The sequence below is a fragment of the Somniosus microcephalus genome, chromosome 2 (genome assembly GCF_052327205.1).
Source record: "Somniosus microcephalus isolate GS21.2 chromosome 2, FLI_Smic_1.0, whole genome shotgun sequence".
Lineage (NCBI taxonomy): Eukaryota > Metazoa > Chordata > Chondrichthyes > Squaliformes > Somniosidae > Somniosus > Somniosus microcephalus.
In genome coordinates, this window is record NC_140988.1 from 391905783 (window position 1) to 391929139 (window position 23357).

The window sequence follows — 23357 nt, forward strand, 5'->3', positions numbered from 1 at the left end:
ACATTCAACAACAACAACACATTGCCTGGTTTCCCATCTCAATTCATTAATTAGTTTTAAAATTTGGAACACTTATATCTTTTAATCTACACCAAGGCAATTAAATTTAGACACTCAAGTTTGGAAAAAAAGCGAGAAATAGAGAAATAGTCACCAACCAATCACTTACCTGATTTCTGGGGACGTCACACTTTCAGTGGCCCAGAAATTCGGGACGGGGGCTTCCCGCGGGTGCAAGCCCCCGACCTGCACTTACCTAGCGCGCCGGCCGTTGAGCTGTGGGCCCACGTGGGATTCCGATCCTGGGCCTGCTCCAGCTGCCGGCGCGCAGTGCTTGCGTATCCCAGGGGCGCAGTTAGTTCGATGTGTCCCCTGGGATCAGGTGGGCCATGGAGAGCCAATGGTAGCAGGGAATGCTTCATTCATAAAATTGACAGGAAGAGCTGTCAAACCTATAAATACTATAAGCCCCAAAACATCACTAAAACCTCAAATAATTTTTTTTAAAAACATCACATTTTTAAAATAAACTATAAATTACATGAAATAACTATTTTAAAGAATAATTTAAATTTTGGAAAAAATTAATTACATTTTCTAACGGGGCTAAAAATAAACTTACCTTTCTTTAAAGTATTTAAAAATGATAAACCTGTGGAAAAAATGTTCTAATTTTAATTAATTCACCACTTACCCTGTTAAAAGCAGGCCTTGCGACTGCTTTTTATATGTCTAACTTCTGGAGACTTACCCTCCACGAGAAACCTGGAAAAAAAACGCAAGTTCGATGCGCACGCGCTGCCTCTCCCGCGCACGCGTTCGACTTCTGAACCCTTTCTTTCAGGGGAACGGAAGTGCCGGTTTGCCGTGCATGCGCAGTGCGTACTCATGTGTTGGGACCCGAATTTCTGGGCCATTACTTTTTACTTCTTTACACTCACCGATCCTTTGTATCTCGCTCTGCTCCCGCTGCTTTGGAACTCTCCCCGGTTTTGGCGCTCTCGCTCTGCTACCGCCGGTACTGAGGGAGCGCCGCACTGTCGGAGGGTCAGTACTGAGGGAGCGCCGCACTGTCGGAGGGGCAGTACTGAGGGAGCGCCGCACTGTCGGAGGGTCAGTACTGAGAGAGCGCCGCACTGTCGGAGGGGCGGTACTGAGGGAGTGCGGCACTGTCGGAGGGGCGGTACTGAGGGAGCGCGGCACTGTCGGAGGGGCGGTACTGAGGGAGTGCGGCACTGTCGAAGGGGCAGTACTGAGGGAGCGCCGCACTGTCGGAGGGGCGGTACTGAGGGAGTGCCGCACTGTCGGAGGGGCGGTACTGAGGGAGCGCCGCACTGTCGGAGGGCCGGTACTGAGGGAGCGCCGCACTGTGGGAGGGGCGGTACTGAGGGAGCGCCGCACTGTCGGAGGGGCGGTACTGAGGGAGCGCCGCACTGTCAGAGGGGCGGTACTGAGGGAGTGCCGCACTGTCGGAGGGGCAGTACTGAGGGAGCGCCGCACTGTCGGAGGGTCAGTACTGAGAGAGCGTCGCACTGTCGGAGGGGCAGTACTGAGGGAGCGCCGCACTGTGGGAGCGGCGGTACTGAGGGAGCGCCGCACTGTCGGAGGGGCAGTACTGAGGGAGCGCCGCACTGTCGGAGGGGCAGTACTGAGGGAGCGCCGCACTGTCGGAGGGCCGATACTGAGGGAGCGCCGCACTGTGGGAGGGGCGGTACTGAGGGAGCGCCGCACTGTCGGAGGGCCGGTACTGAGGGAGCGCCGCACTGTGGGAGGGGCGGTACTGAGGGAGCGCCGCACTGTCGGAGGGGCGGTACTGAGGGAGCGCCGCACTGTCAGAGGGGCGGTACTGAGGGAGTGCCGCACTGTCGGAGGGGCAGTACTGAGGGAGCGCCGCACTGTCGGAGGGTCAGTACTGAGAGAGCGTCGCACTGTCGGAGGGGCAGTACTGAGGGAGCGCCGCACTGTGGGAGCGGCGGTACTGAGGGAGCGCCGCACTGTCGGAGGGGCAGTACTGAGGGAGCGCCGCACTGTCGGAGGGGCAGTACTGAGGGAGCGCCGCACTGTCGGAGGGCCGATACTGAGGGAGCGCCGCACTGTGGGAGGGGCGGTACTGAGGGAGCGCCGCACTGTCGGAGGGGCGGTACTGAGGGTGTGCTGCACTGTCGGAGGGGCGGTACTGAGGGAGCGCCGCACTGTCGGAGGGCCGGTACTGAGGGAGCGCCGCACTGTGGGAGGGGCGGTACTGAGGGAGCGCCGCACTGTCGGAGGGGCGGTACTGAGGGAGCGCCGCACTGTCGGAGGGCCGATACTGAGGGAGCGCCGCACTATGGGAGGGGCGGTACTGAGGGAGCGCCGCACTGTCGGAGGGGCGGTACTGAGGGTGTGCTGCACTGTCGGAGGGCCGGTACTGAGGGAGCGCCGCACTGTCGGAGGGGCAGTACTGAGGGAGCGCCGCACTGTCGGATGGCCGGTACTGAGGGAGCGCCGCACTGTGGGAGGGGCGGTACTGAGGGAGCGCCGCACTGTCGGAGGGGCGGTACTGAGGGTGTGCTGCACTGTCGGAGGGGCGGTACTGAGGGAGCGCCGCACTGTCGGATGGCCGGTACTGAGGGAGCGCCGCACTGTGGGAGGGGCGGTACTGAGGGAGCGCCGCACTGTCGGAGGGGCGGTACTGAGGGTGTGCTGCACTGTCGGAGGGGTGGTTCGGTCAGTTTTCCATTTGACGACTTTTGAACTGATTTGGCGGGCGCGAGAGTCAACCGTGTACTGATTGGGTGCTGGGCAGCCAATCACAGCTGGGCTTGCTGGGAGGTGGCGGGTATAAGTGGTGACGTCACGTGATCGCCACTCTCAGTCGGAGCTGCCGGGATGGTGAGAGGAGTGGGGGGAGGGCGGTCTTGGAGCGTGCTCACCGCGGCCCGGGCGGGGGGGCCCAGGGCTGGCCGGGCGGGGGGCGGTGGGCCCGGGGCTGGCCGGGCGGGGGCGGTGGGCCCGGGGCTGGCCGGGCGGGGGCGGTGAGCCCGAGGCTGGCCGGGCGGGGGGCGGTGGGCCCGGGGCTGGCCGGGCGGGGGCGGTGAGCCCGAGGCTGGCCGGGCGGGGGGCGGTGGGCCCGGGTGATGGCCGGGCGGGGGGCGGTGGTCCCGGGTGATGGCCGGGCGGGGGGCGGTGGTCCCGGGTGATGGCCCCGGGCGGGTGGCGGTGGTCCCGGGTGATGGCCGGGCCCCGGGCGGGTTGCTGTGACCGGCAGAGGCGCTACGGAGAGCGAGGCCCGGTGCTTGACCACGTGGTGGAGGCCGCGGGCTGACCCAAACAGGACGATCTCCGGCCCACAGCCTGCGGGACCCCGGTCATCCCCAGCGCTTCCATCGGCACTGAGGAGCGAGGCCTGAATTCTCGGCCCACTGGCAGAGGGAGTCAGTCTAGGAACAGGAGGAGGCCGTTCCTGGCTGTTCTGCGACCTAACTCCACACACCCGCCTTTTCCCCATATTCCGCAATATCTTTGGTCAACAAAAATCTATCAATCTCCGGCCGTGTAGAGGGAGCTTTACTCTGTATCTAACCCGTGCTGTACCTGCCCCGGGAGTGTTTGATGGGGCAGTGTAGAGGGAGCTTTACTCTCCAGCCCTCACGCACTCTGGAACATTCCGCCCCCTGACCAACCCTTTGCTAAGCTGCTGCCTCCAATACTCAGCATCCATTTTGTTTATGCCTCAAATTGTTCCTACATGAAAGGTGCTTTGTAAATGTATGTTCTTGAGGGGTTAGTAAGGAATCTGCTGCAGGAATTCCGTGATGCTGACCCTGTGTTCTCCTGTCCAGGTGCTGTTACATGTGCTCTTTGAGCATGCTGCTGGCTATGCACTGCTGGCAGTTAAAGAAGTTGAGGAGATCGGCCTGCTTCTGCCTCAGGTGAGCTTGTAAGAACATAAGTAGGAGGAGTAGGCCGTACGGCCCCTCGGGCCTGCTCCGCCATTCAGTAGGGTCATGGCTGATCCGAACCTAGACTCACGTCCACTTCCCTGCCCTCTCCCCGTAACCCCTAATTCCCTTATCTGCTAGGAAACTGTCTGTCTCCATTTTAAATGTATTTAATGTCGCAGCTTCCGCAACACTCTGGGGTAGCAAATTCCATAGATTTACTACCCTCTGAGTGAAGAAGTTTCTCCTCATCTCAGTTTTGAAAGGGCAGCCCCTTATTCTTAAATTATGCCCCCTAGTTCTAGTCTCACCCATCAGTGGAAACATCCTCACCGCATCCACCCGATCAAGCCCCCTCACAATCTTATATGTTTCGATAAGATCGCCTCTCATTCTTCTGAATTCCAATGAGTAGAGGCCCAACCTACTCGACCTTTCCTCATACGTCAACCCCCTCATATCTGGAATCAACCGAGTGAACCTTCTCTGAACTGCCTCGAGAGCAAGTATATCTTTTCTTAAATATGGAAACCAAAACTGCACGCAGTATTCCAGGTGTGGCCTCACCAATACCCTGTATAACTGAAGCAAGACTTCCCTGTTTTTATACTCCATCCCCCTCGCAATAAAAGCCAAGATTCCATTGGCCTTCCTGATCACCTGCTGCACCTGCATACTAACCTTCTGTGTTTCATGCACCAGGACCCCCAGATCCCTTTGTACTGTAGCACTTTGCAGTTTCTCTCCATTTAGATAATAACTTGCTCTTTGATTTTTTTCTGCCAAAGTGCATAACCTCACACTTTCCAACATTATATTGCATCTGCCAAATCTCTGCCCACTCACTTAGCCTGTCTATGTCCTTTTGCAGGTTTTTTATGTCCTCCTCACTCACTGCTTTCCCTCCCATCTTTGTATCGTCGGCAAACTTGGATATGTTGCACTTGGTCCCTTCCTCCAAATCGTTAATATAGATTGTAAACAGTGGGGTCCCAGCACTGACCCCTGCGGAACACCACTAGTTACTGATTGCCAGCCCGATAACGAACCATTTATCCCAACTCTTTGTTTTCTGTTAGATAGCCAATCTTCCACCCATGCCAGTATATTACCCCCAATTCTGTGATTTCTTATCTTGATCAGTAATCTTTTGTGTGGAACCTTGTCAAAAGACTTTTGGAAGTCCAAATACACTACATCCACTGGTTCCCCTTTATCCACCCTGTATGTTACATCCTCAAAGAATTTGAGCAAATTTGTCAAACATGACTTCCCCTTCATAAAACCATGCTGACTCTTAAATTATGTTTATCCAAATGCTCTGTTACTGTTTCCTTAATAATGGACTCCAACATTTTGCCAACCACAGATGTTAGGCTAACTGGTCTATAGTTTCCAGCTTTTTGTCTACTTCCCTTCTTAAATAAGGGTGTTACATTAGCAGTTTTCCAATCTGCTGGGACCTTTCTTGAGTCCAGGGAGTTCTGGAAAATAATCACCAATGCATCCACAATCCCTACTGCCACTTCTCTCAAGACCCTAGGATGTAGGCCATCAGGTCCGGGGGATTTATCCGCCTTCAGTCCCATTATTTTACTGAGTACCATCTTCTTAGTGATTTTAATTGTCTTTAGCTCCTCCCCCCCCCCCCCCCCCCCCCCCCCCCCCCCCAATTGCCCCCTGTTTGTCCAGTGTTGGGATATTTTTAGTGTCCTCTACTGTAAAGACTGATACAAAATATTTGTTCAGCGTCTTTGCCTTCTCCATGTTCCCCACCACTAGTTTCCCGGTCCCATCCTCTAAGGGACCAACGTTCACTTTAGCCACCCGTTTTCTTTTTATATAGCTGTAGAAACTCTTGCTATCTGTTTTTATATTTTTTGCTAGTTTACTTTCATAATCTATCTTCCCTTTCTTTAACTTTTAGTTATTGTTTGCTGGCTTTTAAATGCTTCCCAATCTTCTATCCTCCCACTAGATTTGGCTACTTTATTTGCCCTTGTTTTCAGTTGGATACTATCCTTTATTACTTTACTAAGCCACGGATGGCTGTCTTTTCTTTTACTCCCCTTTTTCCTCAGTGGAATATATTTATCTTGAAAGATGTGAAATATCTCCTTGAATGTAGACCACTGCTCTTGTACCGTCTTACACTTTAATCTGTTTTCCCAGTCCACTTTAGTCAATTCTACTCTCATACCTTCATAGTCTCCTTTATTTAAGCTCAGTACGCTGGTTTGAGATCCAACTCTCACCCTCCAACTGAATTTGGAATTCAACCATATTATGGTCAGTCATTCCAAGGGGATCCTTTACTAGGAGAGTGTGCATAACATTGATGCTTCACTAACTTTCAGCACAAAATTTCTCGGTGCTTTTCTGAAGTGCAGTGGCTTATGTGGGTGGACATAAGTGGCTGTTCTGTGGCCCACACTGCGGTGAGGTGATTGGCCGCTCTGTAGGGAATGCTGGATGTTCCCCAGGACATGGGGAGCTCCTGCTCTTTGAATTGTGTCATAGGAATCTTATCAAAATAGCCAGTTGAGATCTTAGTTTAATGTCTCGTCCGAATATGGCACCTCTGACCATGCAACACTTGCACGGTATTGGACTGATGTGTCCGCCCAGATTGTGATTCAGGCCCTACTGCAGAGCCTGAGCCCTCTGTCGAGGTGTTAACACCTCGGTCTGTAAAGAGAAACGGCGGCTTCATATTTTGGATGTTTGATTCTGATAGCTCATCCTTTCTGTACAGATGCTGACTGGCCTGTATATTTGTGGCTTTTCCTTCTGTCAATACGTGACTTAGTTGGTATAACTGTTGAAATAAAAACAAAATGCTGGAGTACACAGATCAGGCAGATTCTGGAGAGAGAGAGAAAGGTGTTAATGTTTTGGGTCGATGACCTTTCGTCAGGGCTCCAGTTCCCATGGTTCTGCTGGAGTCACCCTTGAACCAATATCGCTCGTTCAATTGCTTTTTATAGAACCTTGCAGTGTGGAAATGGGCTTCGAGCATTGGGTGTCCTGAGGATCTGATCAGATGCTTTTGACCAAATTCGTTCTTCCAGCGAGTCAGGCTGAGCTTGCTGCAGCAGTAACCACTGATCATCGTGGATTACTCCTGTGGTCTGTCCGTATCAGTTCGTGTTTGGTGAAGATTGGGTTGTGTTGGTGTGAGAGGGAGCAGCACTGTGTTCTGTGCTGGCTGGTTTCTCAGTCCCATTTCCTAGACTGGATCTGTCCTCTCCGCTGCTTAATGTGACTGTCCCTTCCTGTTCCAGGTGGAGGAGAGTGTGCTGACCATTGGGAAGTTCAACAACATTGTTAAACTAGTGGCATTTTCACCATTTAAATCTGCCCAGAGTGCCCTGGAAAACATCAATGCTATTTCTGAAGGTGAGTTTTGTTGTCTCACTACAGTGAACACCAGATCGGAGGACTCCCCATAGGACTGCTCCTGGGCCTGGCCAAAATAGCCATTAACTGCTCCAGGCAGCGGGCGGTCGAGGGGGTCGTTCAGCCCGATTACCTGCCTCTCTTCCACGGCCATGTTCGCGCCCGGGTGGCCCTGGAGATGGAGCAAGCAGGGACTGGAGTGCATCACCCCGGCCAATCAAATTTTAATTTAAGTAAAGTTTTATTAGTTACAGATTATTTGTTTAACCACCCAAAACCAGAAGAGTACACAGTGAACACCCACTGTGCCGGGACTTGGTGTCTCCTGGGGGTGCTGGCGTGGGTAGGGTGCCGGGCAGCAATACGGCGATTTGTCAGTTTGACTGTTCTTGTGCCTGCTCAGTTGGGGGTGGCAGGGTACTGGTGGGGAATCAGTATCCTGTCTAGCGCTTCCCCCTTCCTCAACGTGGTGCACTGGCTGTTGTGGAAACCCCCATCCCACTACACAGCCCAACAAGCTGGCCTGTAGCACTGTGCCAAGTAGTTGCACTGTCCACAAGGCCTATCGGGATGCTAATTGGAGTTTGGGTGCAGTATTTCTAAAACTTTTGAGGGATAGTGGTATTCTCTCCATCTGGGAGGGAAGGGACTGATGGACAGGTTGTTCCCTGGGGTTTGTCGGGGGGGGTTGTCTGGGGTTTGTCTTTTTGGGGGGGGGGGGGGGGTTTACCTGGGGTTAGCCCGGGGCCGCGGGCTGCCCGGTTGTGCGATGATGTCTCCTATCTGTCAATCCACTGACTTGCGGTGAAGTGAACTAATTGAGCTGAGCACTGGCGATGGGGCTGCATCAGTGTCCCACCCGTGGCTACTTTCAGACTGCTAACTGTTGACTGTGCCCCAGGTATTGTTCACGAGGATATGAGGCTACTGCTGGAGACCAACATGCCTGCTTCCAGCAAGAAAAAGGTGATAATCCTGGGGGTGGCGGATCCAAAAATCGGAGCAGCACTTCAGGAGGAGCTTGGAATTCAGTGCCAGACTGGAGGGGTGGTGGCAGAAATCCTTCGAGGTAAGAAAGTGGCTAGAGAATGGGCAGTAACTGGTGGGAGTGGGGAGCTGAGATTCTGCTTGCAGTGCCATTGGGCTGGTTAGTGAGGGAGTCTGGGCTTATGGGACAGTGGTGCGGTTCGAGTGTTACTGCTTTGTGTCTTCTGTTGCTGATAACTGCTACTGTTGTGAGGAGGTTTCTGCAGTAATGGGACATACACACTGGTCCTCGTGAGGCTGTCCTGTTCCCGTGTGCTCTGTTCTGTGGGTCATATCCCTTTCCCCTCTCCCGGTGTATTGAAGGGTTCTTTGTTGTGCTCTAGGGGTGCGGCTTCACTTCCACTCCCTGGTGCAGGGTCTGACTGCGCTCTCGGCTGCCAAGGCCCAGCTGGGTCTGGGCCACAGCTACTCCCGGGCCAAAGTCAAGTTCAATGTGAATAGGGCTGACAACATGATCATCCAGTCCATCAGCTTGTTGGACCAGCTGGACAAGGACATCAACACCTTCTCCATGAGAGTCAGGTAAACTGGGGCCAGGCAGGGTCTGCTCACTAAAGGCAATGGTGTCCTTGGGGGGGGGGTGTGTCAGTGTTGGGACCATTGTTCTTAATCTATAATACTGATCTGTAAACTGATGTAATGAGCACAACATCAACATACAAAGTTTGTTTTAATATGGAGCGACGCAAGGATGAAGCACTTTGGGAGGGGGTGGAGAAGAATTAAACATGATAAAACATTTAAAACGAAGAGGAGGGACTTGGGGTTCAGGCTCCCGAATCGAGACACGTGGCTGGGCCTGGAATGTGATGCTGGAGCCTCCGTCCTTTTCACAGGCAGTGCCCTCCCTCAGCACTGACTGTATAGGAAGAGGAGGTAGAGCAGGATTCCCTGTTACACCACAGCCCTGCTCCTCTTGTGGCTCGGGCTGTATTGTTGGCAGGGAGACACTAATAATTCTGGCCTTGGAGGGGCTACGTGCAGTGGTTGTGAGTTAATAACTAAGTTAATGTGGTTTAACTGCTGGATTTGGAGTAACTCGGCCAGTTTTATTGAGGGCTGTGTCTCAGTAGCAGCTGTGACCCACTTTTCCTTCTCTCCAGAGAGTGGTATGGATACCACTTCCCAGAGCTCATCAAGATTGTTGCTGAGAATTACTCTTATTGTCGGCTGACCAAGCTGATTGGGAACCGCAAGGAGCTGTCCGAGGAGAGTCTGGAGGCACTGGAGGAGATTGTGATGGACAGCGCTAAAGCCCAGGCGATCCTGGATGCCTCTCGCAGCTCTATGGGTCAGTCTGGGGTGTTTTTGGGTGGGAGTTATGTTGACCCTGGCACTGAGATTTGCAGCCACTTCTACCCATGCTGGAGTCCAAGTGCGAAACACGCTGTGATGATCTGTTAAATCTGTCAATCCTCTGATTCACTGTGAGGAAGATCCATGTTCTGAGCGTGTTTGTTCTCTCCAGCTCTGGTAACTGGCTGTGGGGGTGGGGTGGCATTTTGCCTTGATCCTACTCCCTCATTCCCCAAGTGGTCATTTTCCCAGCCACCCCTGTGTATGTGAGTGGAGATGTAGCTAAATATTGTCTGCTTTGCTATTTAAAATGAAGGGAGCCATTTGAGAGCATTGGCAGTTGTTAGGGGCAGGGTGAGTGCTATGAGCTGACCAGAGGGCCAGTGTGGATTTGTAAAGGGTAAGTCATGTCTAATGAACCTAGTTAGATTTTTGAGGCAGTAATTAAAGTGGTAGATAAGGGATTGTCTAGGAATGTGATTTATAGGGACTTCGGGAAGGTATTCAGTATGGTTCCACATCAGAAATAGGAGCTGGAGTCGGCCATTTGGCCCTTCGAGCCTGCTCTGCCATTCAGTAAGATCATGACTGATCTTCTACCTCATCTCCACTTTCCCCATATCCCTTGATTCCCTTAATATTCAAAAATCTATCGATCTCTATCTTGAATATACTCAACGACTGAGCCTCCGCAGCCCTCTGGGGGAGAGAATTCCAAAGATTCACCACCCTCTGTGAAGAAATTTCTCCTCATCTCAGTCCTAAATGGCCGACCCCTTATTCTGAGACTGTGACCCCTGGTTCTAGACTCCCCAGCCAGGGGAAACATCCTCCCTGCATCTACCCTGTCAAGCCCTGTAAGAATTTTGTATGTTTCAATGAGATCACCTCTCATTCTTCTAAACTCTAGGGAATATAGGCCTAGTCTACTCAATCTCTCTTCATAGGACAATCCCCCCCATCCCAAGGACCAGTCTGGTGAACCTTTGTTACACTCCCTCTATAGCAAATGTATCCTTCCTTGGGTAAGGAGACCAAAACTGTACACAATACTCCAGGTGTGGTCTCACCAGGGCCCTATATAATTGCATTGCAGTAAGAAACTGTTCACACAAACAAGAGCACATGGAATTGGAGACAACCTATTGACATGGGTAGGGAATTGATTAGGAGATAGAGCAGGGATAATGAGTAACAGTTAATGTTTCAGATTGGTCCCAGTCCTGTTGAAAGGTCTTTGATCTAAAATGTTAACCGTGCTGTCTGACCTGAGTATTTGCAGCATTTTCTGTTATTTCCGTACCGTGAGGGGTGTGCAGAAACTTGCCGGGCCAGCCTTGCCCACACCCCTCTATAACAAACTAAACTCTGTCTCTTGTTCCGACAGGTATGGATATCTCTCCCATTGATCTTATTAACATTGAAAGCTTCTCGAACAGAGTGGTGTCTCTGGCTGAATACAGGAAGACCCTGCAGGACTATCTGCGCTCCAAGATGGGTCAGGTGGCTCCCAACCTGGCCGCACTCATTGGGGAGGTGGTGAGTGTCGTGTGTTGCCCTGGTCTGTGGGGGTCTTAGTGGTAGTTAACCAACCGACGGGCTCGGAATCTTCCCTGAGGCAGTACAGTGACCTAGTTCCAGGCCGCCGGGTTCCAGTGTGTGATCGTTGCCGGGTTTAGATACTGTCAGTGAGAGACACGCTGTGATGATCTGTTAAATCTGTCAATCCTCTGATACACTGTGAGGAAGATCCATGTTCTGAGCGTGTTCTCGCCAACCCTGGTAACCGGCTGTTTGGGGGTGGGGGAGCAGGGGTGTCCCCATTCTGCCTTGTGATCCTACTCACTCATTCCCCAGGTGCTGGGTCATTCTTCCAGCCACCCCCATGTATGTGAGTAGAGATGTGGCTAAATATTGTCTGCTTTGCTATTTAAAATGAAGGGAGCTGTTATTTGAAAGCATTGGCCCCCATGTCAGGAGTTCGGAAATAGTTACAAAGTGGGTTTACTGTGTATTTCTGTGTTGGGGTCAGCTTACAAAAGGAGCTTGTCCATAACTGATTGTATGTACATATGGCAAAGTAAACCTGCCCAGTGCAGCCACATCGAGCACACCATCCCTGGGAGAGGTGGGGAAATCCTGCCGTCAATTCCAGAGAAACTCGTCTGCAGTTCCCTAAGGCAGCCGAGCATGGTGCCTGGGGACCAGCTAATCGTAGCCTGCCCTCTGTAACTGGAAGCCCTGCTCACTTGGGAACTTGCCCGGTTTGGATAAACGTCACATACTATCCTGTCTGAAGGCACTTTGCAGTCGGGCCCTGGCTGCTGTTTCCTTTGGCGTTGGGGGCCTGGTGGCTTGTGATGATTTGGCGGGGGGGGGTCAGTCCTTTAGGTGTAGACTTGTAGTAAATGCTGAGCCTGAGAGACTGACTGTTCTTTGTTCCCTCTAGGTGGGTGCCCGCCTGATCTCTCACGCAGGCAGTCTGACGAATCTGGCAAAGTACCCAGCCTCGACGGTGCAGATCCTGGGTGCAGAGAAGGCTTTGTTCAGGTATAGCTGCTGGGTGGCTGTAGTGATGGCAGGTTACTGGGAGTCGGTTTGATGCGCTGCCAATGCGTTTGCAGGCAGCGAGTGATAACCGATCCCATGCTCTGAGCAGCCACTGTTTTACCTCATATCGATGCTCGTGCTAATGTCTAAAGGGGTGCAGGTTGGAGCTTGACCCCTGGATTAGGTATTTACTCAGTCTTCCCGTCCAACTCCTTTCATCTTGAGGTTTACATTCTAGTTTGTAACTGATTCAAAATGGAGGTAATTGAGGGTGGGGACCAAACTGTATACTGTTAAATAATTTGCGATAATCTTTTTCCATTCTCGGGGTGTGGGCGTTGCTAGCAAGGCTGGCATTTATTGCCCTTGAGGTGGTGAGCAGCCGCCGTGAACCACTGCAGTCCGTGTGGTGAAGGAAGCATAGCATAGTGTACAGATGGTGCACACTGCTGACAGGTTGGACTGGTGGTGGAGGCAGTGAATGCTTAAGGTGGTGAATAGGCTGTTGTCTGGCTGCCAGTGGGTTGGGAGTGTGCTTATAACCTCAGCTTCCTTCCCTGTCTGACTGTAGAGCTCTAAAGACCAAAGGGAACACCCCCAAGTATGGCCTGATCTTCCACTCGACCTTCATCGGCAGAGCTGCTGCTAAGAACAAGGGCAGGATTTCCCGTTACCTGGCCAACAAGTGCACGTTAGCGTCCAGGATTGACTGCTTCTCGGGTGAGTGGTGGGGTGGGTTTAGGGGGGTGCCCAGGATTGACTGCTTCTCGGGTGAGTGGGGTGGGTTTAGGGGTGCCCAGGATTGACTGCCCCTCGGGTGGGGTGGGTTTAGGGGTGCCCAGGATTGACTGCTTCTCGGGTGAGTGGTGGGGTGGGTTTAGGGGGGGTGCCCAGGATTGACTGCTTCTCGGGTGAGTGGGGTGGGTTTAGGGGTGCCCAGGATTGACTGCCCCTCGGGTGGGGTGGGTTTAGGGGGGTGCCCAGGATTGACTGCCCCTCGGGGGTGGGGTGGGTTTAGGGGGTGCCCAGGATTGACTGCCCCTCGGGGGTGGGGTGGGTTTAGGGGGGTGCCCAGGATTGACTGCCCCTCGGGTGGGGTGGGTTTAGGGGGGTGCCCAGGATTGACTGCCCCTCGGGGGTGGGGTGGGTTTAGGGGGTGCCCAGGATTGACTGCCCCTCGGGTGAGGGGTGGGTTTAGGGGGTGCCCAGGATTGACTGCCCCTCGGGTGAGGGGTGGGTTTAGGGGGTGCCCAGGATTGACTGCCCCTCGGGTGGGGGGTGGGTTTAGGGGGGTGCCCAGGATTGACTGCCCCTCGGGGGTGGGGTGGGTTTAGGGGGTGCCCAGGATTGACTGCCCCTCGGGTGAGGGGTGGGTTTAGGGGGTGCCCAGGATTGACTGCCCCTCGGGTGAGGGGTGGGTTTAGGGGGTGCCCAGGATTGACTGCCCCTCGGGTGAGGGGTGGGTTTAGGGGGTGCCCAGGATTGACTGCCCCTCGGGGGTGGGGTGGGTTTAGGGGGTGCCCAGGATTGACTGCCCCTCGGGTGAGGGGTGGGGTGGGTTTAGGGGGTGCCCAGGATTGACTGCCCCTCGGGGGTGGGGTGGGTTTAGGGGGTGCCCAGGATTGACTGCCCCTCGGGGGTGGGGTGGGTTTAGGGGGGTGCCCAGGATTGACTGCCCCTCGGGTGGGGTGGGTTTAGGGGGGTGCCCAGGATTGACTGCCCCTCGGGGGTGGGGTGGGTTTAGGGGGTGCCCAGGATTGACTGCCCCTCGGGGGTGGGGTGGGTTTAGGGGGTGCCCAGGATTGACTGCCCCTCGGGTGAGGGGTGGGTTTAGGGGGTGCCCAGGATTGACTGCCCCTCGGGTGAGGGGTGGGTTTAGGGGGTGCCCAGGATTGACTGCCCCTCGGGTGAGGGGTGGGTTTAGGGGGTGCCCAGGATTGACTGCCCCTCGGGGGTGGGGTGGGTTTAGGGGGTGCCCAGGATTGACTGCCCCTCGGGTGAGGGGTGGGGTGGGTTTAGGGGGTGCCCAGGATTGACTGCCCCTCGGGTGGGGTGGGTTTAGGGGGTGCCCAGGATTGACTGCCCCTCGGGGGTGGGGTGGGTTTAGGGGGTGCCCAGGATTGACTGCCCCTCGGGTGGGGTGGGTTTAGGGGGGTGCCCAGGATTGACTGCTCCTCGGGTGAGGGGTGGGTTTAGGGGGTGCCCAGGATTGACTGCCCCTCGGGTGAGGGGTGGGTTTAGGGGGTGCCCAGGATTGACTGCCCCTCGGGTGGGGTGGGGTGGGTTTAGGGGGTGCCCAGGATTGACTGCCCCTCGGGGGTGGGGTGGGTTTAGGGGGGTGCCCAGGATTGACTGCCCCTCGGGGGTGGGGTGGGTTTAGGGGGTGCCCAGGATTGACTGCCCCTCGGGTGAGGGGTGGGTTTAGGGGGGTGCCCAGGATTGACTGCCCCTCGGGTGGGGTGGGTTTAGGGGGTGCCCAGGATTGACTGCCCCTCGGGTGGGGTGGGTTTAGGGGGGTGCCCAGGATTGACTGCCCCTCGGGTGAGGGGTGGGTTTAGGGGGGTGCCCAGGATTGACTGCCCCTCGGGTGAGGGGTGGGTTTAGGGGGGTGCCCAGGATTGACTGCCCCTCGGGTGAGGGGTGGGTTTAGGGGGGTGCCCAGGATTGACTGCCCCTCGGGTGAGGGGTGGGGTGGGTTTAGGGGTGCCTAGGATTGACTGCTCCTCGGGGGTGGGGTGGGTTTAGGGGGTGCCCAGGATTGACTGCCCCTCGGGGGTGGGGTGGGTTTAGGGGGGTGCCCAGGATTGACTGCCCCTCGGGTGGGGTGGGTTTAGGGGGTGCCCCGGATTGACTGCTCCTCGGGGGGGTGGGGTGGCCAGAAACCCACTCCGGCTGACAAGGCGACTGCAGTGATGTTTCAGTATTTTTCGTCAACCGCATTTCACTCCTGTGAATGTTGACAACGTCTGTCTGAGCACAGCCTGCCGGAGGGAGCGTCTCCTGTTCCTGCTGTGGGGAGACCTGTGTGCTGACTCTAGCCCCGAGACCTCGGTCCGTGACCTGCACAAGGTTTGCATGTTACTGGTTCGGGTGGTTGCTTTGATGTCCACAGTTCTGGTGCAACGCTGTCTCTTTTTTTTTAATTAATACTTTGTGAGGGTGATGCTGGCAAACCCGGTTAGGAGACGGCCACTGGTATGGGATTGGAGTCACGTATAGGCCAAGCCGGGGTCCTTCAGGGTTGTGTGTGAAGAATGTGCTGCTCCCTGGGGTTTGTGGGCAATATTCTCTCATTTTTTTGTACTGAGTGGGCCATGAACTCCTTTGCAACCTTTTCGTCCGTGGGCAAATTTTACAACGGCAGCATATTGCCACCCCACTGTCTCAAATCATGTGGCAATCAGACATGGTTCTGTACAAGTTTAACATCACTTCTCTGCTTTTGAATTCTGTTCTTCTAGAAATGAACCCTGGTGCTTTCAAGTGGGTTTTTTAACCTGCGTTGCTACTTTTAATTTGTGAATCTATACCCCTCGATCTGTTTGCACCTCCACCCCATTTAGACTCTTTTCCAAGGAGAGTGTGGCCCCCTTATTCCTCCCACCTCACTTATCTATATTGAAATTCACTTGTCATTTACACGCCCATTCTGCAACTTTGTTCACAGTAAAATTAACACAAAATTAGCAAATAAAAGTAAGTTAAACTTGTCAATCACTCTTCTTCCTTCTGCTAAAATGCTTCCTTGCTTCACCGAACAATTGAAAGACTGACCTTACAAACCCATCTGCAGCAGGATCATTTTATTTTAAAAAGCAGATTAATGTACAGCTCAATTTGCACAAACGCGTTTCCCGTTTCCTCTCCTAAAACCGGTTACTGCCATCTGACCGCAACAAAGTCCCTTCTTACTCGCCTGTTGCAGGTAAAACTCGACGACACTCCCGCCTGTTACAGGTGAGGTACAAGTGGTTATCTACTGACCTCTCCCCACCGATTTTTAAAGCTGGGTCTGGCTGCACTGAACTTGCCCTGCTCAGGAATGGCCCCGCGAGTTTGTCTTTCAGGCCCCTGGAACTGTGGCACCAAAGGAGGAGGAGGAGGGAGACACTGCCCTCATCACCATGACAGCTGGCTGAGTGCGGCTCCTCTACATCCTGTGCCTGGAGATTCCCAGAGAACGACACAACCAACCCCTCGCCCACTCCCTCATGTGGCCGCTGCCCCAACTCTTGTTACTTTCCAATTGGGATCTGCTGAGGTCGCCAGACTCGCAAATGACTGTCTGCATTCCGGGCTGTTGTGTATTGGGCCCCTCCCCCTGCTCCGGCAGTCCGGTTCTCTCTGCGGCCTTTAATTTGAAGTGAGCATGAGTTCTGGGCCATGTGGTTGCGCACCTTAGAAGGAAGTGTTTGTGGGGGTGGGGAATGTGCTCCCTGGGGGTGAGTGGGGGGATGTGCTGCTCCCTGGGGGTGAGTGGGGGGGATGTGCTGCTCCCTGGGGGTGAGTGGGGAATGTGCTCCCTGGGGGTGAGTGGGGGGGATGTGCTGCTCCCTGGGGGTGAGTGGGGGGGATGTGCTGCTCCCTGGGGGTGAGTGGGGGGGATGTGCTGCTCCCTGGGGGTGAGTGGGGAATGTGCTGCTCCCTGGGGGTGAGTGGGGAATGTGCTGCTCCCTGGGGGTGAGTGGGGAATGTGCTGCTCCCTGGGGGTGAGTGGGGAATGTGCTCCCTGGGGGTGAGTGGGGAATGTGCTCCCTGGGGGTGAGTGGGGAATGTGCTCCCTGGGGGTGAGTGGGGGGATGTGCTGCTCCCTGGGGGTGAGTGGGGAATGTGCTCCCTGGGGGTGAGTGGGGAATGTGCTGCTCCCTGGGGGTGAGTGGGGAATGTGCTCCCTGGGGGTGAGTGGGGAATGTGCTCCCTGGGGGTGAGTGGGGAATGTGCTCCCTGGGGGTGAGTGGGGGGATGTGCTGCTCCCTGGGGGTGAGTGGGGAATGTGCTCCCTGGGGGTGAGTGGGGAATGTGCTGCTCCCTGGGGGTGAGTGGGGAATGTGCTGCTCCCTGGGGGTGAGTGGGGAATGTGCTGCTCCCTGGGGGTGAGTGGGGAATGTGCTCCCTGGGGGTGAGTGGGGGGATGTGCTGCTCCCTGGGGGTGAGTGGGGGATGTGCTGCTCCCTGGGGGTGAGTGGGGGAATGTGCTGCTCCCTGGGGGTGAGTGGGGGGAATGTGCTGCTCCCTGGGGGTGAGTGGGGAATGTGCTGCTCCCTGGGGGTGAGTGGGGAATGTGCTGCTCCCTGGGGGTGAGTGGGGAATGTGCTGCTCCCTGGGGGTGAGTGGGGAATGTGCTCCCTGGGGGTGAGTGGGGGGATGTGCTGCTCCCTGGGGGTGAGTGGGGGATGTGCTGCTCCCTGGGGGTGAGTGGGGGAATGTGCTGCTCCCTGGGGGTGAGTGGGGGGAATGTGCTGCTCCCTGGGGGTGAGTGGGGAATGTGCTGCTCCCTGGGGGTGAGTGGGGAATGTGCTCCCTGGGGGTGAGTGGGGGGATGTGCTGCTCCCTGGGGGTGAGTGGGGGATGTGCTGCTCCCTGGGGGTGAGTGGGGAATGTGCTGCTCCCTGGGGGTGAGTGGGGAATGTGCTGCTCCCTGGGGGTGAGTGGGGAATGTGCTGCTCCCTGGGGGTGAGTGGGGAATGTGCTCCCTGGGGGTGAGTGGGGAATGTGCTCCCTGGGGGTGAGTGGGGAATGTGCTCCCTGGGGGTGAGTGGGGGAATGTGCTGCTCCCTGGGGGTGAGTGGGGAATGTGCTGCTCCCTGGGGGTGAGTGGGGAATGTGCTCCCTGGGGGTGAGTGGGGGGATGTGCTGCTCCCTGGGGGTGAGTGGGGGGATGTGCTGCTCCCTGGGGGTGAGTGGGGAATGTGCTGCTCCCTGGGGGTGAGTGGGGAATGTGCTGCTCCCTGGGGGTGAGTGGGGAATGTGCTGCTCCCTGGGGGTGAGTGGGGAATGTGCTCCCTGGGGGTGAGTGGGGAATGTGCTCCCTGGGGGTGAGTGGGGAATGTGCTCCCTGGGGGTGAGTGGGGGAATGTGCTGCTCCCTGGGGGTGAGTGGGGAATGTGCTGCTCCCTGGGGGTGAGTGGGGAATGTGCTGCTCCCTGGGGGTGAGTGGGGGGATGTGCTGCTCCCTGGGGGTGAGTGGGGGATGTGCTGCTCCCTGGGGGTGAGTGGGGAATGTGCTCCCTGGGGGTGAGTGGGGGGATGTGCTGCTCCCTGGGGGTGAGTGGGGAATGTGCTCCCTGGGGGTGAGTGGGGAATGTGCTGCTCCCTGGGGGTGAGTGGGGAATGTGCTGCTCCCTGGGGGTGAGTGGGGGGATGTACTGCTCCCTGGGGGTGAGTGGGGGATTTGCTGCTCCCTGGGGGTGAGTGGGGGGATGTGCTGCTCCCTGGGGGTGAGTGGGGGGATGTGCTGCTCCCTGGGGGTGAGTGGGGGGATGTGCTGCTCCCTGGGGGTGAGTGGGGGATGTGCTGCTCCCTGGGGGTGAGTGGGGGAATGTGCTCCTTGGGGGTGAGTGGGGGATGTGCTGCTTCCTGGGGGTGAGTGGGGGGATGTGCTGCTCCCTGGGGGTGAGTGGGGGATGTGCTGCTCCCTGGGGGTGAGTGGGGGAATGTGCTGCTCCCTGGGGGTGAGTGGGGAATGTGCTGCTCCCTGGGGGTGAGTGAGTTTTTCTGGGGTCGGGTGTGTAAGTACTGTGCATTGCTGGGGTTGATCATTTTCCAGTTGGCCAATTACTCATCAGACCCTCACCCGTCCAATTGTCCTTTTCAGACATACTCACCAGTGTGTTTGGAGACAAACTGCGAGACCAGGTTGAAGAGCGGTTGGCATTCTACGAGACTGGCGAGGCCCCTCGCAAAAATGTCGATGTGATGAAGGAGGCTGCCACTGAGGTGGGTGGGTGTGTGTGTGTGGAGCGGGCAGTGTTTCTCACTGAGACTGAGGTGGGTGTGTGGAGCGGGCAGTGTTTCACGGAGACGGGCTCCAGTTCCCAGCTGCCCCTCCTGTACGATGCTCCTATCTCTTTGACCAAGGTTTTGGTCGCCTGTCTTAATATCTCCTTGTGTCCCAGTGTCACATTTTGTCTGATAATGCTCCTGTGAGGCACCTTGGGGACCTTTTACTATATTAAAGGTGTAATATAATGCAAGTTGTGGGACTGAAATAAAAACAAACTGCTGGAAATACTTAACCGGTCAGGCAGTGTCTGTAGAGCGCAAGAAACAGTTAACGTTTCAGGTCGATGACCTTCTGTCAGAACTAGAAAAAGTTGGGAGATGTAACAGGTTTTTAAGCAAGTGTAGGGGCAGCGAAAGGCGGGAGGGGAGGAAAGACCAAAAGGGAAGGCCTGCGATAGGACGGAAGGCAGGAGAGATTGAGACAAAAGGGATGATGGTGCAAGGCAGAAGGAAATGGCACAAAAGCAAAATACTGTGGATGCTGGAAATATGAAATAGAAACAGAAAATGCTGGAAATACTCAGCAGGTCAGGTAGCATCTGTGGAGAGAGAAACAGTTACCGTTTCAGGCTGATGACCCTTCGCCAGAACAGAAGATGATGTGATGGGAATGGGACAAGTTAAGAAACAAAAATGACTTCAGATGAAGTGTAACTGGCAATGGCAGAATGATTGACAGCTGCCGTGTGAGGAGAAAAAAGATAGGCCGAGGTTATGGTCTGAAATTGTTGAACTGAGTCCAGAAGGCTGTAAAGTGTCTAATCGAAAGATGAGGTGTGGGACTGAAGCTGCCGATGGACCAGAGTGGGTAAGGATGGCAGGTTTCCATCCTTTAAGGACACTCGTGAATCAGTTGGGTTTTTGCCACAATCCACCAGCTTCATGGACACCAGCTTTTTATTCCAGATTTACTTCTTACTGAATTCAAATTCTCAAAACTGCTACAGGGTTTATCCGGAGGTTGTATGTCCGGAAACCTCGATCTACTGGCAGAAATCAGGAGCTGTTTTGTTAGGTTTTTTTCTTCTCGTGGCTTTTTTTTTCCAACAGTCAGGCTCTGGAAAGTCTCTGAAGCTGTTGCTAAGCTACAGAGACGCTGCCACGGTACGGGCCGACTGTTTTGAAGCTGTTGCTAAGCAACCGTGTTCGTTGTCAGATACGGAGATGAAAACCTCCGTATGCTTCAACATTAACGCTGGTATGGCCGGCAGTTTTGATAGATCGGCAACAGCTCGGTGCCGGATATCGCAGAGTTTCCTGTATTTGAACTCTCGTTCTCTGGATTACTAATCCAGTAACATAACCACTATGTTACCATGGCCTATGACACTGCCGACTGGGCAGGACCTGTTGGAGACGATGCAAAGCTCTGACTCGGTATCACGGCGGGAAGAAATTGGTTTAATGAGGCTGATCCAGCCCAGTCATGACTACATGACGACGTGTGTGTGTGACGGTATCGCCATTACCCTTTGGTGTGCAAGGCTTGCGAAGTCAACCCTGTGTAAATATGTGGCAGGGCTCTGACTTTTAATTGTTTCTGTTCTGTTCCCAGGCGGCTGAATTGACAGCAGTATTGAAGAGAAAAATGGAAAAGAAAGAGAAAAGGAGGAAGAAGAGAGAGAAGAGGAAGCTGGAGGCCCTGGCTGCTGAGGAAGGGGCAGAGGAACCTGCTGAAAAGAGAGTCAAAACTGCGAGTGAGGTGAGGGGGGAGAGAGAGTATCTCTGGGCTGATGGGTCCCTGTATAACTTCCACACTCACTGCATCTCTTGTTTCTGTAGAATGGAGATGTGGAAGTGGTGGTGGAGGAGGAGAAAAAGGAGGAGCAAGTGACGGTGGACGATGTGTCAAATGGTGTCCAGGAAACGCCTGTTCAGAAGAAGAGGAAGCAGCGGCTGGTGGCCGAGGAGCCAGCGACCCCTGTATTGGACAAGAAGAAAAAGAAGAAAAAAAACAAATCCAACTAGGAGAGGCCAGCACTGCACTGAGTGCGGACTGTTACACGGGTCAGACTGGCTAGACTGTCCCTCCATACACGGGTCAGACAGGCTAGACTGTCCCTCCGTCAGACAATTTTTATATAAGTAGCTTATTTTGTTTGGTCTGGAGTTGTGCATGAGCTTCCTCTTGCCTTGAGGGTCTGTCACACCTGGGGCCCCAGTGCTGGGGGTCTGACATACCTGGGGTCCTGGGTGGAAGTGCCTTCAGCTCAGTAGCTGTGTGGAAGGTTTATGTTTGCCCTGTGCTGGTGCAAGTGAGCTTACAGGACTGGTTGACGACAGCTTTACTGGGGCCTGGTGCTGTATCCACAGTGGCAGCCCTAATGTGCCTGGTACAGTGCCAGCATTAAGCCGGTCAGCACCAATAGAGGGTCCCTGCTAATCATTGGCCTGACCCCAGCCTATCACTGACACAGGCCCAGGGAGGGGGTGACAAAGCTGTGAAAGTCAGTGACCCGTCCATCTTTGAGCTTGTAAATATGTACAGTCAATAAAATGCAATACCATGCAGGCTTGTCAGTAATATTTGCGTTTATATTGCCTCTCCTCGTTCTTCCTACCAGAATGTATCACACTGCACTTTTCTGTGTTAAATTTCATCAGCCACGTGTCTGCCTGTTTCATCAGCCTGCCCATGTCCTCTTCAAGTCTATCACTATCCTCCTCACTGTTCACTACTTCCAAGTTTAGTCATCTGCAAATTTTGAAATTGTGCCCTGTACACCTAAGTCCAAATCATTATATCAAGAAAAGCAGTGGTCCTGCAACCGACCCCTGGGGAACACCTTCCTCCAGTCTGAAACAACGGGTCAGTTACTGTTTCCTGTCACTGAGCCAATACCATATCCATGCTGCCACTGTCCCTTTTATTACATGGGCTTCAAATTTGCTGGCAAGCCTATTATGTGGCACTTTGTCGAACACCTTGTAGAAATCCATATACTCCACATCCTGGATAATCATTTCTAAAAGTTTCCCTACTACTGAGAAACTGACGGGCCTGTAGTTGCTGGGTTTATTCTTTCTCACTTTTTTGAACAAGGGTGTAACATTTGCAATTCTCCAGTCCTCTGGCACCACCCCCATAATCTAAGGAGGATTGGAAGATTGTGGCCAGTATCCCCCTTGCCTCCCTCAGCATCCCATCTGGTCCTGGTGACTTACCTACTTTAAGTACAGCCAGCCTTTCTAGTACCTCATCAATTTTTCTCATCCAGTAACTCCACTACCTCTTGCTGACTTTGGCAGTATCTTTCTTGGTAAAGACAAATGCAAAGTACTAATTTAGTACCTCAGCCCTGTTCTCTGCTTCCATGTGTGGGTCTTCTTGGTCCCTAATTGGCCCCACCCCTCCTTGCTACCCGTTTATTATTTATGCCTATATAAGACTTTTGGAATCCCTTTGTTAGCTGCCAATCTATTCTCTGACTCCCTCTTTCTGTTCTCTATTCCCCACTGAACTTCGTATATTCAGCTTGGTTCTCGCTTGTATTCTCAATCTGTCATATGCCCCTTTTTTTCTGCTTCCTCTTCTATCTCTTTCGTCATCCAGGGAGCTCTGGCTTTGTTTGCCCCACCTTTCCCTCTTAGGAGAATGTACCTGGACTGCACCTGAACCATCTCTAAAGGCAGCCATTGTTCGATTACAGTTTAGCATACCGATCTTTGATTCCAATTTACCCGGGATAGATCCATCCTCAACCCACTGAAATGGGCTTTCCTCCATAAGTATTTTTACTTCCGATTGCTCCGTCCTTTTCCATAGCTAATCTAAGCCTTATACTATGTTCACTTTCCCCAGTGACATTTGACCCACCTCATTCCCCGGATCCAGCAATGCCTCCCCCTTGTCGGGCTAGAAACCTACTGATCAAGAAAGTTCCCCTGAACACGCTTAAATTCTTTGCCCTTTACATTATTACTATCCCAGTCTGTATATAAGGATAATTCAAGTCCCCTATTATTACTATATATAGTTCTCTTGCACCTCTCCCTGTAATTTCCTTGCAAATTTGTTCCTCTATCTTTCCCACTAGTCTGTGGCCAATAGAATACACCTAGTAGTGTAACGACACCTATTATTAACTCACCAAATAGATTCTGTCCTTGACCCCTCCAGGACATCCTCTCCAGCACTATAAT

At 54.0% G+C, this 23357-nt stretch overlaps 1 protein-coding gene and 2 non-coding genes across 3 annotated transcripts; all 3 read left to right on the plus strand.

Moving 5' to 3' along the window:
• The first annotated feature begins 2822 nt into the window (after nt 1–2822).
• nop56 (NOP56 ribonucleoprotein homolog) lies at nt 2823–21723 on the plus strand. The gene is made up of 12 exons (XM_085976467.1): nt 2823–2871; nt 3822–3911; nt 7205–7319; nt 8221–8388; nt 8690–8888; nt 9470–9657; nt 11050–11201; nt 12112–12212; nt 12784–12932; nt 19027–19148; nt 20770–20916; nt 20997–21723. Exons 1-12 carry the CDS (start codon nt 2869–2871, stop codon nt 21180–21182), a joined length of 1620 nt encoding a protein of 539 aa, XP_085832593.1. The 5' UTR covers nt 2823–2868; the 3' UTR covers nt 21183–21723.
• On the plus strand, nt 9183–9319 carry LOC147123879 (small nucleolar RNA SNORA51). Its single transcript, XR_015075159.1, has one exon. It is a non-coding gene; the product is annotated as a small nucleolar RNA SNORA51 (small nucleolar RNA).
• On the plus strand, nt 15117–15190 carry LOC147123880 (small nucleolar RNA SNORD56). The gene has a single exon (XR_015075152.1). It is a non-coding gene; the product is annotated as a small nucleolar RNA SNORD56 (small nucleolar RNA).
• Nucleotides 21724–23357: the final 1634 nt, after the last annotated feature.